The sequence below is a fragment of the Polyodon spathula genome, chromosome 8, assembly GCF_017654505.1.
Source record: "Polyodon spathula isolate WHYD16114869_AA chromosome 8, ASM1765450v1, whole genome shotgun sequence".
Classification (NCBI taxonomy): domain Eukaryota; kingdom Metazoa; phylum Chordata; class Actinopteri; order Acipenseriformes; family Polyodontidae; genus Polyodon; species Polyodon spathula.
The window spans coordinates 17,911,783-17,931,470 of record NC_054541.1 but is presented as its reverse complement, the minus strand read 5'-3'; the positions used below and the strand labels follow the sequence as shown (position 1 = coordinate 17,931,470).

At 41.0% G+C, this 19,688-nt stretch overlaps 1 protein-coding gene across 1 annotated transcript; it reads left to right on the top strand.

The window, feature by feature from the left end:
- Window positions 1-349: 349 nt before the first annotated feature.
- Window positions 350-4,442, top strand: LOC121320230. Its single transcript, XM_041258484.1, has 3 exons — window positions 350-803; window positions 3,429-3,683; window positions 3,861-4,442. The coding sequence occupies exons 1-3, from the start codon at window positions 421-423 to the stop codon at window positions 4,162-4,164; spliced, it is 942 nt and encodes a 313-aa protein (XP_041114418.1). The 5' UTR covers window positions 350-420; the 3' UTR covers window positions 4,165-4,442.
- Window positions 4,443-19,688: the final 15,246 nt, after the last annotated feature.

Here is a 19,688-nt window from a genome sequence, read left to right as displayed (position 1 = left end):
GACTTTTTTTGTGTTGATCAATGGTAAAAACTCCTAATTAAATCAATTTTGATTCCATGTTATAACACAATAAAATGTGGAAAAGTCCAAGGGGGGGGGGGGGGGGGGGGGTGAATAGCCACTGATATATATGATTACTGGGATTCAAAATTGCTGAATTGATGATACGCACACTCTATTCCCCCACCCTACTCCTATGTACTGTGTGCTAGAATCACCACTGCTTTCACCTTCTCGTGCTAATGCTGTCATTGAGGTACAGGCTTCATTGTATCTGTGTGTTTACTGCACTGAAGCAGGGGAAAACAGCTCTGCACAGAACTGACTGAATGTTTGCCCTCTTTTAGGTTCCCTGAACTCACCTGGTGGAATAATCAGTCTGCTGAGTGCAAACAGAAAGCCATTTCATTTCTATTGGATATGGTGCAGCGTGCAGCGGAATATGAAGAACAAACAGGACACAGAGTTCTGGAACCGTTACTGTCAGCTTTCAATTTGATTTTAGAGGAAGAGGACTTGGATTATTGGAATGAGGCTAAAACTGAGTTTCTGCTAGATTTATATTCTCTTGGGAAAGAATATGAAACAAAAACTGGAAAGAAAGTCCTGCAAACATTATTGCCAGTTTACCAGTCCATTGAGAGAACATGGATTATGGACTTGACCAAAAGAAAGGCCTCCCTCTTTCTTGAAATATTTACATTCTATAAAGTGAAGAGACCAGTAGAGCTGAGGAACTGGACAACTGAAGAGAGTGAATTAAGAAGTTTCCTTGAGTGTCTTCAGTATATCTCAGAGCTGAGGTAAGTGTATATAAACTGAAAACTTGCACTGTACTGTCCATTCCACTCTGCTTTAATGCCAAACTGTTTAGTCTCAGATTCTGAAGGATTTTTAATAACACACAACTACATGTGATCATTGAGAGCTGAGGTAAAGAGACAGACAGACAGACGGCATGACTGCACATCTTGTCTAAACTGTAATAATCACTGAAATCAAATTCATCTGTAACATTTTGTTTGCTGTTTTCTTTCAGCTGCGATGATCAAGCTTTCCTGAATATATGTAAAACATTGTCCACGTATGACAGGGTTGAGGCCAAAAAACAGTCCTGCCTTTTCATGCAAAAACTGGACCCAGCTTTGACTTTACCTTCTCTACTAACCACCAGCACCTGCAGATCTATCGGGAAAGTTTTACGTTTCTCTGGTCCGAATTTGAAACTGTCCCTGACTCCATCAAACATATCTTTGAAAGGGATTCATCTTCTCACAAAATCTTGGACACACCTGGACCAGTTACAGTAGGGTTAGATTTGTTTTTCTATTTGTCTCCATTAGGAAGGATTTCATCTGTCATTGTATTGAGGGTGTTCTTGTAGGCTGCAGGTGGTACCTATCTTTTCATAAAATCTACAGCAATCAGATAATGAAAAGCAGGACTTCACACAGTAAAATGTCCATCAGCACCATACATGACGCTCCCAATAATGGTAACTCACGTGGGATATACTTCCCAGCATACAAAAAGCAAAATAAACACTACAAAAAAATATCAAAATAAAGGTGCCGTGAAAGTGGCTCCGCTAACAAACCCAGTCGTTCACAAGCACAGACGGACCGATGCTTCGCAGCAGCAGCGCTCTGACCCCTATGGCTTACAGCAGCCCCGCTCTGTATAATCATCTCCCTTTTATTCCTGGTGCTCTGCTGCACCATGCCCACCTGCTGATTATGAGCTTGCAGCTGGTAAACACACACGCTGTTCGTTTCCACAATTAGCCGAGATTTGATGTGGGTTTTTTCAACAATGGCTTTCTTTTTGCCACTCTCCCATAAAGGCCAGTTTTGTGAAGCACCCGGGCTGTTGTTGCCGTATGCACAGTGTCTCCCAGCTCAGCCATGGAAGACTGTAACTCCTTTAGAGTTGCCATTGGCCTCTTAGTGGCCTCCCTGACTAGTGCCCTTCTTGCCCGGATACTCAGTTTTTGAGGATTGCCTAGACAGACAGATTTACAGTTGTGCCATATTCTCTCCATTTCTTAATAATGGAATTTGTTGTGCTCCGGGGGATATTTAATACCTTGGAAATGTTCTTACATTGGACTCACAGGTGGACTCCATTCAACTATTTATGTGACTTCTAAAGACGATTGGTTGCACCAGAGCTTATTTAGGTGTGTCATAGCAAAGGGGGTGAATACTTATGCAATCGATTATTTTCTGTTTTATATTTGTAATTAATTTAGAACAATTTGTAGATTTTATTTTTCACTTCGACATTATGGACTTTTTTTGTGTTGATCAGTGGCAAAAACTTCTAATTAAATCCATTTTGATTCCATGTTGTAACACAATAAAATGTGGAAAAGTTCAAGGGGGGGTGAATACTTTTGAGAGCCACTGTGTGTGTGTGTGTGTGTGTGTGTGTCTCTCTCTGTCTCTCTCTCTCTCTCTCTCTCTCTCTATATAAATGAAGTATATATATACATCTTTCAAAGCTGTGTAACTCAGGCATTTTTTTTATATTAAAAACGTAAATGCTATATAGGTGGACTACATTCAACTAATTATGTGAGCTTGTAACGCAGGCATTTTTTTATATTGAACATTTTAATGCTGTAATGCTGCATTAATTTATTTTGTGTTTTGTTTTCACACTGGACACTCCAATTTCTTACTTGTAGAGGTTATGTAAAGCCATTTATTTTAGTGGACCACAAATTTCATGTGTTTATATTTTTTTAGTAGCAACTTTTATTTCAGCGTTTTTCACCTACAAAAGTGTTTTTGTACCTGACATTGCAGCTTTAAAGTTTAATGTTTGTTTTGTGAAAAGATTTGAAATGACAAAACAGTGGACAGCTTTGAATTGCATTTCACCAGTCATTGAGTATGTTGACTGCACTTCTTGATTCTTTATCGTGACTGTGTGCTGGGCTCTACCTTTGAATTTTAAGCAAGTCTAATTGTAAACATAATTGATCTACCTAATGTTAAAAATACTCGCTCTGCAATAATGCCTGTAATTTTGCCCGTGCCTGAGTCAACGCCAATCTCCACTTTTCCCTTAACGACAACTTTAGCCCCTTGATTGTTGACTCGGCAGAATCCGGTATTTGTAAGTATCTTTCTGATGGAAATGCTGTCGCTTCAAAGGTAAAAAACCTACAGTTAAATGAAGCCACTGCTGATAAGTAGAAGTTGAAAAAGCCTTTTGACACCTTGTGGTCCACATTGGCACGTTGCAGTTGAGCTCATAGAGCAGTCTTTTTTAAGACTCGTTTTGACGTTTAAACCTCAATTAAACCAGTTTGTGTGGTACGTTGCAATTTGACCACCAGTTTTTGTTTTTTTGTTTAAGTATTACGTGTGGTCTTGTTTAATACCCAGGTGAAGCAAATAAATACATTGTTATCATTTTAGGATGAATGAAATGCTGATTAGAAAAGTGACAAGACTGCTAATGTCAAGGAGACAGGAGAACCCAGTCACTGTTGAAGAAATCACACTTCATTTATCATCTGTTGAAAGGAAACCCAGAAGAGTGTCTATGCTAGTGAGTAACCTGGCCTGCATTCTGAGGCACTGGACGGTGAGCTGTTTGGACCTCATTGCCTGCACAATAGAAGGACATTCACTCGTGGTTCTTCTTTGTCAGCAGAAACATGTGACTATCAAGTAAGTCTGATACATAAATGTTATTGCAAATGTCTGAAGCATTATGTATCTGTAGTTAATGATATACAAGAGCTTTACATGGCAACCTGTTGTGTATCCATACCTTATTGTACAGTATATATAATAGCCCACCCCCCCGGTTAAGAAAAAAATTGTGTGTGTTTTAATATGATATAGATTATCTAAAGAGAGTCTGCAGCAACTGGCTTTAGCAGTTTATGAAGCACAAGAGGACACGCTAGCAGCATCATTCCTGGAGAAAGTGGATAATGACCTCACCCCATGCAACCTGATCTGGGAAGTACTTCACTTTCTATTGCAACATGCCAGACAGAGGGTCAGAGTGAATTTCAGGAAGTCAAAACTTCAGAACAACATAAAAGAACTGACCCCTTTATTACCCCAAATTCACGCTTTAAGGTATTGTCAGATTTGTACTTACTACTTTTATTACTCTGAGCACACTCTTAAACTCAGGTGAAGTTTAAGGAGGACAGAGATGTATTAAACGCATGCAAGTGGATTGTTCGAAAATCACACAGACTCATTTAATTTGAAGTTTTAATGAATCAGGTCTAATGCCCTTGTGAACTCTACAGTCTCTCTGTAAATAAATACCTCTGGTTATTACTGCAGTACAACTTAAATAAATGCAACACTGTGGTTTTTTTAGTTTTAAATGTAATTCTGTCCCACAGTTGCTTTTTCTTTTGTAATACAAAAGCCTCCGTATTTTTGGCTCATAAACATCATCCTAATTAAAGTGTCTACCTTCCTGATAAGAACTTATACTGAAGACAACTTTTCTAATTTAAATGAAATTCTCGCTTCCGCTGCAAAGTTTTCATTAATCTCTATAATATAATAAAGAGAACGGACATTACACCATTATACACGCCCTTATTCTATTACATAAAGGTATTTCGTTAGTTCATTTTTTTTTTTAAAGAAGATAGAAAGACCTTGAATTTAAACTGCTAATGACCAGTGAGTCTCGCTTCGACTGCCAAAAAGCACTTTCCATGCCCAGCACGGCTCTGCTACAAGCAGATAAAGGCAAGGTCACCAATTTAATTATATTTCTTTAGTAGGTCCACTGTATACTACATATTAAATACAGTTTACACTTTATTGTCTTATATTCAAACTTAACAGTTCCTCTGTTTATAATAAAACATTTACATTTATACTAGATTAAAATACCTGTGTTTAGCTTAGACTACTTTCAGATCAAACTTACTTCTTTTCTAAATAGGAAACTTGACTATGAATACATTCTCAAGCAAAGTAGTTACTCAGTTCCTTTCTTTTCAGTTTTTACTTGTTATAATAAAACTCAAATAGATGCATGTGGCAAAGTGGTTTGCAGTGCTCAAAACAATGGCAAACAACAGAGCACTGGTGAAGTGGTGATTTTATTTATAATCCAAAGTCTGATGACAACAGTAAAGAAATGGAGGGCTGGGTATTGGACAGTTCCATAAACATAGGGTTCAGTCCCAAAATAATAAACATGGTATTAAACACACACACAGACACGGTCACAAGTCCAGAGTGAGTGCTGTAATGCTCGTGGTGAAATACAATTTACCCGTGCACAGTGGTGAAGTGTCTGGTTTTGTGCTGGCCTGTAGCGACAGCTTCGGATCATGTTAGCCGTCTAATAAATAACAAACAGTAAAATTAGACGATACAAACAAACAAAACACTCGGTCTTTCAGCGGTTCCCTGTTGATTATTACAAAAGAAACAAATCTTCTAGCCATGTCCCCTTTTTTTACCATCAGTCACGCCCCCTTGGTTAGCGAGTGCAACCGTTTCTAATCCAATCTGCTGTTGCCACATTGCTTTCCCTCTGGAGCGATGACTTGGTGTACTGTAGCTTCACCCCCTTTCTAGATGGCCGACTTCCACCTAATTCTTGGAATTAATTGTCTGACCATCCAATCCGGGGCACTCTGTTCCATTTACGTAGCAACCTCACAGATCGGGAGGGAGATTTATAACCAAGACTCATTCTTTCTCTGTCACAATGCAATGCTGTTATTTTTTAGTTTCAAATATAATCCTGTCAAAAGGGTTGCTTTATATATTATACAGTACTTATAGTGTGAGAAACAAAGGAACTGTGTACTGTGGTTAGGACACAAAAAACATTTGTTGGAAGGGTAATATTGTAAAAAATGAAAGCTACAATCAAATAATAGTAATAATAAAGGAGACTTTTAATGGTCTTATCAAAGGTAATAATACATTTGCCTTTTATACAGTAATTGGAAAGGAGAGAATGAATTGAATGCAGGAGGCAGGTGGATTCCTTGCACATTTACCAGCCCCTTTGCATTGAATTATTTCAGGCAGTAGAGAATCCTTGAAGGAGTACATGGTGCATTCAGTACTGTCATAACATAACCTAGATGAAGGTGTAGCTGAAATACTTGCATTGTTTTTTGACTGTTGCATTTCCTCAATTGCAGTTTAAGTAAGAATGATATAACTGACTCTGGAGCTGTGATAATCCATGAAGTGGTCTGCAGGAATCCGTCTGTGAAAATCGTACGGTAAATAACCCTTTACATACCGTTTGTGTGAACATCAGAGAAGGCATCATCATGCTGGCTCTGTGTGCCAGTGCAGGACATTGGCATGATTCTCAGATCATTTCTGAGCCCTTGAGCTGCACTGATACTGCAGCTCCCTCTGCCACTTGAAAACTCAAAACAGCTTGTGGCAGAGCAGAGATCTGCCCTATATAGATTGGCAGGGATGGGGTTAAATTCCCCTACCTGCCTGGGTTTATTGTGTTCAGGTGGCTGGGGTTGATTAGCATAATTAACGATCAATCAGCACCCAGCCACCTGACATAAAAGGAGGCCTCAGCTTCCCATTAGGGAGAGGAGGGAGCTGAGGAAGCAAGCTGGGGTTTGGGGTTTGGGTTTGGGGTTTGGGTTTGGGGTTTGGGGTTTGGGGTTTGGGTTTGGGGTTTGGGTTTGGGGTTTGGGGTTTGGGGTTGTTTTTCACCTTTAACAAAACCCCACAACAACCCCAAACCCCAAACCCCAAACCGCCAATTTTTTGGGGTTTTTCTCATCCAGTGAAGGCATTGCCCAGCCTGGAAACCTTTATTTTTGTAAGTCTTGTTTTGTGTCTTTCTATTTGTGTTTAAATACCTTTGTTTTGGCCCTTGTGCCCTTTTGTTCTGTGTTTATTTATAATAAAAGTATATTTTTTGAACTGCAGTCTGTCTCTGGGCCTCTATCCACTCACCAGCCTATCACACAGCTGCATGCTGATACTCAGGAGAAGCACACCTGACTGATTTCCTTATATGAACTGTAACTCAGTAAAATCTTTGAAATTGGTGCATGTTGCATTTATATTTTTGTTGTATATGTATATATTATATATATATATATATATATATATATATATATATATATATATATATATACACACAGTGGCTCTCAAAAGTATTCACCCCCCCTTGGACTTTTCCACATTTTATTGTGTTACAGCATGGAATCAAAATGGATTTAATTAGGAGTTTTTGCCACTGATCAAGACAAAAAAAGTCCATAATGTCAAAGTGAAAAATAAAGTCTACAAATTGTTCTAAATTAATTACAAATATAAAACAGAAAATAATTGATTGCATAAGTATTCACCCCCTTTGTTATGACACACCTTAATAAGCTCTGGTGCAGCCAATTGTCTTTAGAAGTCACATAATTAGTTGAATGGAGTCCACCCGTGTGCAATTAAGGTTTTTCACATGATTTCAGGTTAAATACACCTGTCTCTGGGAGGTCCCACAGTTGGTTTGGTACATTTCCTAACAAAAACTAAATCATGAAGACAAAGGAACATTCAAAGCAAATCCGGAATAAGGTTTCTTCAAAAGCACCAGTCAGGGTTAGGATTGGCATTGAATATACCCCTGAGCACAGTAAAGTCCATTAAGAAATGGAGAGAATATGGCACAACTGTGAATCTGTCTAGAACAGTCTGTCCTCAAAAACTGAGTATCCGGGTGAGAAGGGCACTAGTCAGGGAGGCCACCAAGAGGCCTATGGCAACTCTCATGGAGTTACAGTCTTCCACGGCTGAGCTGGGAGACACTGTGCATACGGCAACAACAGCCCGGATGCTTCACAAAACTGGCCTTTATGGGAAAGTGGCAAAAAGAAAGCCATTGTTGAAAAAAAAAACTCACATCAAATCTCGGCTAGAGTTTGCCAGAAGGCATGTGGGAGACTCTGAGATCAAGTGGAAGGAGATTATATGGTCTGATGAGACCAAAATACAGTTTAAAAGGGGGTTAATACTTTTGAGAGCCACTGATTAAGGAATCAATTATACACACACACACACACACACACACACACACACACACTGATGCACAAAATAAACGCAACACACAGGTCTAATGGATTTAATCAAATATTTCAAACATAGATAAACAAATCACAGAAAATGTGAGCAAAAATACAGGTCAAAGAATTGTGATAAGTTTGCAGTATAAAATGTGACACACTGTCAAAATGAAAACATTACAAAGTTACCTCCCTCAGCATTAACACAATCCTGGCAGTGTTGAGGCGTAGATCTGATCAACCTCTGGATAGACTGCTGTGGGAAGTTCCGCCACTCAGAGAGCTGGCTGCAGCTGTACCAGAAATGCAGGTTATTTCTTCCTGGAATTTCTCATGCTGTAGCCACTGCAGTCTGAAAACGATTACGCAGATGTATCAGTCGGATGTGAAGGTCCTGGGCCGGTGTTGTGACCCGCTGCCTTCCAGGACGTGGCCTGTCCCTCACAGACCTGGTTTCTCTGGACTGGTCTGCTAATTGTTAAGCAGAGCATCTCATTCTCCGGGCAACTTCTCACAGACAGGCAGCCTTCAAATCATGCCCATAGCAACCAGGCAATCTTCATTACTCAAGCGGGGCATGGCCGGATCTTTTGCTGTTCTTGCGTTTAAAATCATGTCTTTTCGATTGGTTATTTATACAGATTCTTAAATCAACTAATTTTGGCAATTTTAACTCAACTCAAATAACAAACACGGAGCACCTGGCGTTTTTATGAAATCACATGACTTGAGCTTAATTTTTTTATCCCAAGGAACAATACTAACAATCAAACCTATCTGCTCACTATTTAAAATGTAAATAACATTATGTATGTGCCCAATGAGCTATTGACAGAATATTTGTTGTAGACACTATACTTAGTTTTAAATCCTAATCTATCAAGTTTGAATTTTGAGAAGACAATAAAATGCGCTAAGCACATCAAAACCAATGAGGGTTGAAACTCAAGATTTCTGGCGGACCACTCGATTTGATAAGTTGTGTTATGATTTATACTCATTTGACTTCTATTAATGCGATTGGCCAGCTGCAAGGCTCCTTGCAAACCACAGCCCAATGAACTCGACACAACCCTCAACTCAAGTACCAGTCAATCACACACTTAAATAAACCTTGAAATATCCCACTTACTTCAAATGCAAAAGTCAAATGATTCTAATACACCAGAACAGATATTTAGGGTTTCTGGTTTTATTTCTGAGCGCTCCACACAATGAGGGATGTAAATGCATTTTATTTTGTGGTAAAGCAATGTGTAAAAGGGCATAAATAAATAATTAGTATGATTATAATTGAGACCCATGTGTCAATCATACCTGCCTCTTTCCTGTTATTTGGATCCCAGTATCTCTGCACTTCTCAATCACGACGTGTCATAAGCAAAAGCAGTCAGAAGCAACTCAGACTGAAAGTGGTGAAACCTGTTGTTTAATGAACAGTTTCCATGGGGTTCCAATGAATAATACTTTAAATGGTAAGTGATTGATTGGATTTTGTGAGCCACCAAAGAAAAGCAGCAAGCCTGAATTATGAGCAATATGTGAAACTTGGGGGCAAAATGTGTTCTTCAAAAAGAACAATATTGTCTCTGGGGCCAGTTTCACTTGATAAGATCAGTCCCAGTCTAGTTTGAGAAAAAACATTGGAAATATTATTTAGTAAGGGTGAAACTATTCATTGCATATTGATGAATTGTAACACTTTCTTCATATTGTATCTTAACACAGGTATGTATCGTGATACAAGATCTAAAGCACAAAGATCATTGCAGTTCAAAAAATAAGTGTGTTCTATAGCTGGTAGGAATACATACCCTCCCTATCTTCATGTTAGTTTCGTAACAAAATAGTCCATCTTTAAAGATGATCATTTCATCTTATTATGCGTCATAGAAGTAGCCAATCAGGTCCTTCACATGAATCGTGATTCATACCGTATTGCAACCTGCATACCGCAATATGCATTGTATCGCGACATTAGTATATCGTTACACCCCTATTAATTAGGCTGTTAGTGTGGACTGACCTGCGTGCTGTCAGCTGGGTTATAGCCCTGTTTTCTGAACCCCAAACGCTGTAATGAATGTGTTGAAGATCACTGTGAAGAACACCAGCCCCGTCCCCACATTGCTCTGGATATTCAGATTGCTCTGGTTCCCCACATCGTTGAGCCCTTCTGAGTTGGCAGAGAGAGAGAGAGAGAGAGAGAGAGAGAGAGAGAGAGAGAGAGAGAGACAGACAGACAGAGGATTCAGCCCAGAGACTTGGTGAAGTGTATAACAGCTTGCCAAAAGGCACATTAAAAATGTCAAAACATTTGCCTATTCTCATTGCTCTGTCTACTGTGTTTTAGTTTTTTTTGCTCAGATTTTATCTCCAATGTTTAAATTTGTTGCACCATCAGAGACAACAAGCAGGCGCCTCAAGTGTCACTTCTGGAGAGAGAGACACAAGCTACAATTTGCTACAGTTAAAGCACTATTTTCATGCTGCAGGCACTATGCAAGAGCCTGGCTATGCTTATGCGGATAGCATAAACAACTGTTAATCATCTGTCCTCATTCGTGGAATAACTACAGTACTCTATGAATGTTCATGGTATATTCTGTATCTGTGTGACTGGGGCCGTTTCTACTCACCCATGCAATGAAGAGCCTCCGATGACCACCTGGAAGAGCAGAGAGAGGATAATGAGGGCGAGGAGGGTGACTTAATACTTGAACCCGGGCCCCTGCTCGATCACGACCATAAGCAGCGAGGCGTTGGCCAAGAGCAGAGCCACGTCCAGCATGCTCTCCACCACGCTCTTCTTGGGGGCGTAGTGGTTCAGATTGAGGGCCACTGCGCTCATCCTTGTGTGGAAAAGACACAAGAGCAGAGTTAAGACTGAGGCTGGTGTAACTAGGCTCCAACCAGACAACACAACTGAGCATCTTCACCACGGCGCAAAAGAGCCAGGCTTCTCTGAAGGAGTAGTTATAAAGCTTTTAACCTCATCTCATCAATGGGGGTCAGAATCCATTACCACAGCGCATCACACAACACTGCCTTTTACACCCCCCCCCTTTAAACCTCAGCGATTGCCTCCGACCACCTAGAGCCAGGCTCTTGCATAGTACCATCTTGACTAGAGCCAGGCTCTTGCATAGTACCATCTAGACTAGAGCCAGGCTCTTGCATCGTACCATCTAGACTAGAGCCAGGCTCTTGCATCGTACCATCTAGACTAGAGCCAGGCTCTTGCATAGTGGCTGCAGATGATCGCTGAGCAATATATATTTATTTATTTATTTATTTATTGTAAAACAACTGCAACTCACACTCATTCGTTGCCCCCTTAAGACAGGACCCAGGACACGCAAATGGAAGGTTAAGCATTGGCACGCACTTTTAATAAACACAAAAACAAGTGAACAAACAAAATAGAAACCAAAACCTAACTCCGTTATACACTAACAGGTCCCTAACTAGCATGATGAACAGCTAAGCCATTTACCTGTCACAGAACACAAAAACCACACAGGTTTAATACAGCATATTGCCTTGACTGCTCGGAACCGGAACCGGAACCGGAACCGGAACCCCCACCCCCTTTAGCCTCCTTCTACTCAGCAGCCCCAAGTATACTGGATGCTTTTTTTAAATACCCTGAACCTGGCTCTAATTTACAATTAACACCAGGTGCAGGGGCTAACTAATAAAAAAACAATTAACAAAAATCTAATTCAATCAAGACCCACACAACATTCTCACACTTTTTGGGGCAGGGAAGCTTTTAACCCCCTCCCTGCCATATTACTATATATATATATATATATATATATATATATATATATATATATATATATATATATATATATATATAAAATAACAAAAACACAATTTAAAAACACCTGTAAATGATATAACAAATCATGTTGAAATCATGATCATGTCTAGCAGGCCAAAAACAACAACACAGGCATCATTGATAATTACCCGTTGCAGCTGGAATCTCTGATAACAAATCAGGCTAAATTTATCACCAGCCACTGAACTTGAACAATCCCTGACGGTGTGGATGCATTGTCATTAATGGCCTCTGGATGGCATCAAATTCAAAGAATTTCTAACCACCCATTCAGAATCTGAGGCCGCTGCTTTTAAATGGTTCTCATTAATAGGTCATATTTTCTACCTTTTTACTCCAGTCTAACTTCTATATTTTTAAGAAATGTTAACGTTACAAAATGAGAACACACTATTTGAGAGTGTGTTAGTCAATTGTTTGTTTGTTTGTTTTAATTAGCAGGTTTTTCAACTTAAAAAATGAGCTATTCAAAAAACGATCTTGCTTCTAATGCTCACTGCATAAGGTTTTCTCATCATGTGAAGCTGTTTAATTTGATTTCTTCAGCAACCCAACACAATCCAAATCACTCTTCTCTTAGTAGCAAGTCACTTCCCTTTTTTATCTAAATGAGTTTGGTATTCTCAACTCAGGTAAAAAAAAAATATATACAAAACTAAGTCAAGTAGACAAAGGTTTCTGCTGGTGCCCTCTTCGTACAGTACAGTTTTAAGTGGGCTCTGGCCTGTGTTCCGGGAAATGAGAAAGCGTGTTTTGGAGACGTCGGCTTTAAGGCCCAAGGGGTAGCACAGGTCAGTCCGAATACAGGAAGGGAAACAAAGCAGCGATCAGCCAGACCTTTTATAGCCAGTCCCATATTCTCCTGTTCATTTTATAGCCAGTCCCATATTCTCCTGTTCATTTTATAGCCCGTCCCATACTCTCCTGTTCATTTTATAGCCAGTCTCATACTCTCCTGTTCATTTTATAGCCAGTCCCATACTCTCCTGTTCATTTTATAGCCAGTCCCATACTCTCCTGTTCATTTTATAGCCAGTCCCATACTCTCCTGTTCATTTTATAGCCAGTCCCATACTCTCCTGTTCATTTTATAGCCAGTCCCATACTCTCCTGTTCATTTTATAGCCAGTCCCATATTCTCCTGTTCATTTTATAGCCAGTCCCATACTCTCCTGTTCATTTTATAGCCAGTCCCATACTCTCCTTGTGGCAGAGCAGAGCTCTGCCCTTTATAAATTGGCAGGGATGGGGTTAAATTCCCCTACCTGCCTGGGTTTATTGTGTTCCGGTGGCTGGGGTTGATTAGTTGATTAGCTTAATTAACGATCAATCAGCACCCAGCCACCTGACATAAAAGGAGGCCTCAGCTGCCCATTAGGGGGAGGAGGGAGCTGAGGATGCAAGTTGGTGTTTGTGGGTGCTGTTTTTGGTTTTGGAATTGTTCTCTTCCAGTGAAGGCATCACCCAGTTTGGAAATCTTTATTTTTGTAAGTTTTGCTTTTTGTTTTATTATTTGTGTTTAAATATCTTTATTTTGGCCCTTGGCCCTTTTATTTTGTGTTTATTTATAATAAAAGTAGTATTTTTTTTGAACTGCAGTCTGTCTCTGGGCCTCTATCCACTTGCCAGCCTGTCACACTCCTATTCATTTTATAGCCAGTCCCATACTCTCCTGTTCATTTTATATCTAGTGTCATCCTCTACAGTTCATTTTATAGCCAGTCCCATACTCTCCTGTTCATTTTATATCTAGTGTCATCCTCTACAGTTCATTTTATAGCCCATACAATAGGCCTCAGATAAAGCCTGTCACCATAGCAATCCACTGCAATGTATCTCTCACTTAACAGAAATGCATGAAACTCAACAAAAACAAAATGCTGTGACTGGAATTCTGGAACCCAGTCCTGGCCCCCCTACAGCTTGGAACGACCAGTGAATCACGTGATGATAAGTGCCAAGAATGACCTTAATGCGGTGAACAGAACTGGACAATGATGGCACATTGGTAAAGTATGAAAGCAGTTGAGCAATGTGAATTCCAGTCCAGAAACTGCCATCATCCTAATTCAGTACAATATAAAAACACAAACACAATGCAGTAAACGACACCTTGAACAGGATAACCCTTATAAAAGTTTATCGCAGTAAATCTGCATGGTAGTTTAGCAGTGTTCCCATGATTATAATCTGCATTTACCATAGCATACCTTGGCTTGTCATGCTTTTCTATAAGCTTTATCATACCTCTCTGAGCTTTGCAATGCTTACCTATGCTTTACCGTGGTTTCACTGTGCTTTATTACACTTTGCTAAGCTTCTATTATGGGAAATGTTTATTAGGGAAGTGAACAAAAAATAAGCAGTTGTAAGTTTCCAGTGTTCTTTCAGTGTTCAGTGGATAAAAGGCAGTTATATTTTTTCTTTTGTTTTTTCTTTTCTTTCATGTTTATCAGTTTTAACCTAAAATCAGAACCAATACTGTCATTTATTGAACTGCCCTCACTGAAGTAAAACAGAGTTCATAAAACTTTTTCACAAACAGTATCAATATTCTCTGGCAGAAATATTTTTATACTACTGATGAAAGCTAGTCTTCAAGTACATTACAGAACGTAATATTCATTCATAGAAGACCATAAAAGAATTACAACATATCTGTGCCCTACAATCCTGCAGCTTCGGTTTACACTGCAATATGATTCCTGAGTGATTGTTTTACTACATCCTTCCTTAGTTGCCACCTGAAAGCCAGCCTCATTGACAGTACAGTGCATCCGACTGGATGAAAGCCAACCTCATTGACAGTACAGTGCACCCGACTGGATGAAAGCCAGCCTCATTGACAGTACAGTGCACCCGACTGGATGAAAGCCAGCCTCATTGACAGTACAGTGCACCCGACTGGATGAAAGCCAGCCTCACTGACAGTGCAGTGCACCCGACTGGATGAAAGCCAGCCTCATTGACAGTATAGTATGGCTTTTAAGTTTTATTACTGTACCTGCAGGCACACTAGCTTCCTTCCCCTTTGAAGCATTTCTCACACGTTGTGAACCAGCAGCTGCTCCAGCTCATTGAAGCAAAATACAGATTTATAGAAAAACGAAAACTCATTGCTGTACAGCATTACACTTCAGCAATCAACACCAGACAGAAGGATATCTACATCATCAGATGGAGAACAACACAAATGGATGGAGATGCAGATGGACTACATTAGTTTACTGCAAAGCTAAGTATTAGTTGGTGCTTATCTTGGCGAGAGCCGAGTTCAAATCAGCGTGAAGTTCAACATCTACTCTCATGTTATGGAAATCATGAATATCTGGATACATCCAGTGACTGCTGTGAATAGTGCAGCTGGCAACAAGGGAAAGACCTCATGACAGCATGGAGAGACAGCTGACAGGAGGAAAGAGATCCCATTGGGGCTGGCAAGGGTTAGCTTCCCTGGTCGGTAGTATTCAGCTCTGTGTTTTCAAAGGTAAACAGGATGCTGGAGACACCCACCCAAGGCTTCTAAGAAATTAAAGAGAAAAATACCCCTTGAGTCTGCGAGAGTGGGGGTGGAAGATGACTCAACGTTGGATAACACGGTTAACGACTTAAGAACGGAAATGGATATGAGAATGGAGAGTACTTCACAAAAGACTAGTTCAAGATCTGCAGTTAGCAAAGACATGGAATTCCAGGTTTGTGTCTGCGGCTGGAGCAAGGTGATAACGGTCAGGGGTTTGAAGATTCATCAAGGGAGAATGAAATGCTTGAGGGAGAAGGGACAAAGGCCTCGCATTGATCAGAACTTCAGTCGAATGAAATCCAGCAACAGGAAGCAAACCACAGTTTGCAGGATATCAGCATCCCTATCATAGACGTGAGGAGGACTTGCGTGGATACAACTAGTGATGAACCTAATGATCCTTGCAAACCCGATCAGACGAACCAGCGTAAGAGAGAAAAGAACCTCAACAGACACAAGCCTGGAGTTAAATGGCCAAGAGCTTGTGAGAAAACTGCATGGGACACAGTAAACACGGATCTCTGTTTTACTTTGGAAAGGTTAAATGGAACAGTTGAAAAGAAGCTACGCATATGGAAGCGAGAGGTTTGGAATTGAAAAAAAAAGTACAAACTATTCCTTGAAAGTCTAAAAGGCAGCAGGAGATTGAACGCTTAGTTAGAAAAAGGAGGCAGTTGAGGAAGCAATGGAGAAAAGCAGAACAAAGTCAGAAGGAGGGACTCCATCTGTTACAAAGGGTCATAAAAGATAAGCTTGCAACATTGCGCAGAGCTGAGCGCCTACGGAAACACTGCAAAAAGAAAGAGTGTGCGAGAACTAACTTTTATAAACATCCATTCAAATTTGTAAAGAAGATCTTCACCAGTGAGAAAAATGGCACACTAAAATCATCTAAGTTTGTGCTGGAGATATATTTGGAGGAAACACATACAGATTCAAAAAGGCAGGAGCCTATGTCAATTCTTTCAGACATCCCACCTATCGATCCACCAGAATACCAAATGGAGGCCTGTGCACCTAAGTGGAAAGAAGTAGAGCAAGCTGTGAAAAAAGCAAGGGCGTCATCATCTCCAGGGCCTAATGGAGTTCCATACAGAATGTACAAGAGTGCTTCTGGAGTTCTACGAATCCTGTGGAAATTGATGAAAGTGGCATGGGAAAAACAGGTTATACCAAGAGCATGGCACTGAGCAGGTGGAGTCTTTATACCAAAAGAAAAGGATTCTACAAGCATCGGTCAGTTTCGTCCTATTTCCCTATTAAATGTAGTAGGCAAGATTTTCTTCAGCATTATTGTTCAGATTTTCAACCTACCTATTAAAAACTGCTTCATTGACACTTCAGTACAGAAAGCAGGCATTCCAGGTTTCCCAGGATGCTTAGAACACATCAGCGTAATCTGGCAACAAATTCAATCAGCAAAAAAGGAGAGGAAGGAGCTCCATGTGACATTCCTGGATTTGGCTAATGCATATGGTTCAGTGCCACGTGAACTTCTTTGGGCAGCGTTTGATTTTTTCAGAATTCAGCACTACATGGCAATGCGTAGAAGTTGGAATAATGGCAGGATGTACCATTTCTCCACTGGCTTTTACCATGGCAATGGAAGTAATTGTTAGGGCATCAAAATGGGTAGTGGGAGGAGAGCGCTTGGCTTCTGGAATGCGACTACAACCAATTCAATCATACATGGATGACATGACAACAATGACTACAACCGTAGCCTACACTAATCAGTTATTGGGCAAATTAACCAATAACATTGAATGGGCACGAATGCAATTCAAGCCCACTAAATCAAGGAGCACCTCTATAATTAAAGGTAAAGTAGTAGATAAAAGGTTCTACATCAGTGGTGAGGCAATACCAACAGTGTCCGAGAAGCCGGTGGAAAGTCTAGGGAGATGGTACGACGGGGATCTAAAGGACACAGTTTGTGTGGGAGAAGTTAGACAACAAGCAATGGAAGGGTTGAAAAGCATAGACAGCAGCGCTTTACCAGGCAAACTGAAACTGTGGTGCTTTCAGTTTGGTCTTTTGCCAAGACTGCTGTGGCCACTGACTGTGTACAAGGTTTCCTTGACAACAGTTGAGAAGCTGGAAGCTTTAACCAGTTCATACGTCAGGAAATGGCTGGGAGTTCCATGCTGCCTCAGCAAAGTGGGACTTTATGGTAAAGGAATACTGCAGCTACCAATCTCTGCTCTAACCGAGGAGTTTAAGTGCGCCAAAGTCCAACTGGAAATGACATTAGTAGAATCACTCGACAAATGTGTAAGGGAGGCAGCACCTGTGTTGAAAACTGGAAGAAAATGGACGGCAAAGAAAGCTATGGAAGATGCTAAGGTTGCCCTTCGAATCAGAGATATTATGGGGCAAGTTCAGCATGGAAAAGGAGGTTTCGGTCTCAGTTCAGCTCCTCCTACATGGCACAAGGCAACCCCAGCTCAACGGAGGAAGCTGGTAGTCAATGAGTACAAAAACAGGAGAGGAACAGGAGAGTGTGGAACAACGCAAGATTGGCTGGCAAGACCTATGGACAATGGAACAGAACAGGATCAGTTTCCTCATCAGATCAGCATATGATGTTCTCCCATCACCACAGAACCTAAACCTCTGGGTGGGTGAGGATCCCTCGTGTCCTTTGTGTTCATCACCTGCAACATTAAGGCACATTTTGACAGGATGTAGGTGGGCCTTACCCAAGGACGGTTTACTTGGTGCCATGACCAGGTGCTGCGATGTTTGGTCTTAGCATTAGAAGACCAGCGTAACCTGACCAATAAGTTGCCACCAGTTCCATCAAAGCATTACACACATTCCCCTGTCCAGGAGAACAACCAACAAGAAAAGGTGTTAAAATCAAGCCTCGCCCAGGACAACTGGAAGCCGCTAGAGACTGGAAGATGCTGGCAGATGTTGGTCAATGGCTTATTTTCACTCCTGAGATTGTCACCACTAACCTTCGACCAGACATTGTCTTGTGGTCTGGATCAGCATGCCTTGCTCATCTGGTAGAGTTAATAGTGCCATGGGAAGATAGTGTGGAAGAAGTGTATGAGAGGAAGAAACTTCGGTATGCTCAACTAGCTGCTGAAGTGGAACAGTGAGGATGGAGAGTCCGAGTTTACCCAGTGGAGGTGGGTTGTTGATGATTTGTGGCACACTCTACAACCCGGTTTCTCAGAGACGTCAGGTTCAGTGGCCAAGAGTTGCGTCGCACAGTGAAGAACTTATCTGAAGCAGCAGAAAGGAGCAACAACTGGCTGTGGTTGAGACGGAAAGATTCTGGATGGGGATCTCAAGCACAATAGAAAGAAAGCAACGCTGATGTACAGGTAAGTAAGCTGGGCTGAGCTGAGTGGGGGGGTGGAGGGGGGTGATGCTAGGACGCCAGAATCACTGTTGAGCCCTCTTGAGCTGTCGTGGGCTAGTCAATGAAACACAGAGGATGGAAGGTGCCCACTTGAAGACCCCAGAGATTTACCCTGCTTAGCTCAATCCAGACGTTTGTCATGCTGATGCGCTGGGGAGACCACACTGGGTTGATCCCCGGAGCCAGCATCGCAGCCGTTGTGTGTGCTGATGCACTAGGGAGGCAAAATGAGCTGATCCCTGGAGCCAGCATTACACTTCAGCAATCAACACCAGACAGAAGGATATCTACATCATCAGATGGAAAACAAGATAAGCACCAAGATAAGTTGGTGCTTATCTTGGTAAGAGCCGAGTTCAAATGAGCATGAAGTTCAACATCTACTCTCATGTAATGGAAATCATGGAATCTGTTTTTTTAACATTTTTTTTCTTCCCGATTTTAAACGCTCCACTTGGAAAGCCAATCCCAGCATTTCTCCTGCAGAACATAAGATGTTACCAAGCTACTGAATCCTGGAGGTGAGGGCCCAGCATGGAAGTCTCTGCCTGGACTGGTTGGGCAACTGACCAAAAGAGGTCACCAAAGCACAATGGGACGAACTAAACCCAGATAGACCTTGGCCCTGTGCGCACAAAGCTCCATGTGTGTTAATGGTTATACTGTGGTGTACCACATGCACTTGGGAGGTTTAGACATGATTCTGAGAGCTCTATTGAGGACACAGGGGTTAAACGCTCTGCTTTTTAAGTCACAAGGATGTGGAAATTACTCGCAAAGAGAACTTAAGACCCATACAAAGCTCTTTAACTTCACCAAATAAAATAAAAAACAATGATCCTGGACAAAGCTTATTCCTGCGATAGCTGGCAGGAGTTGGCAA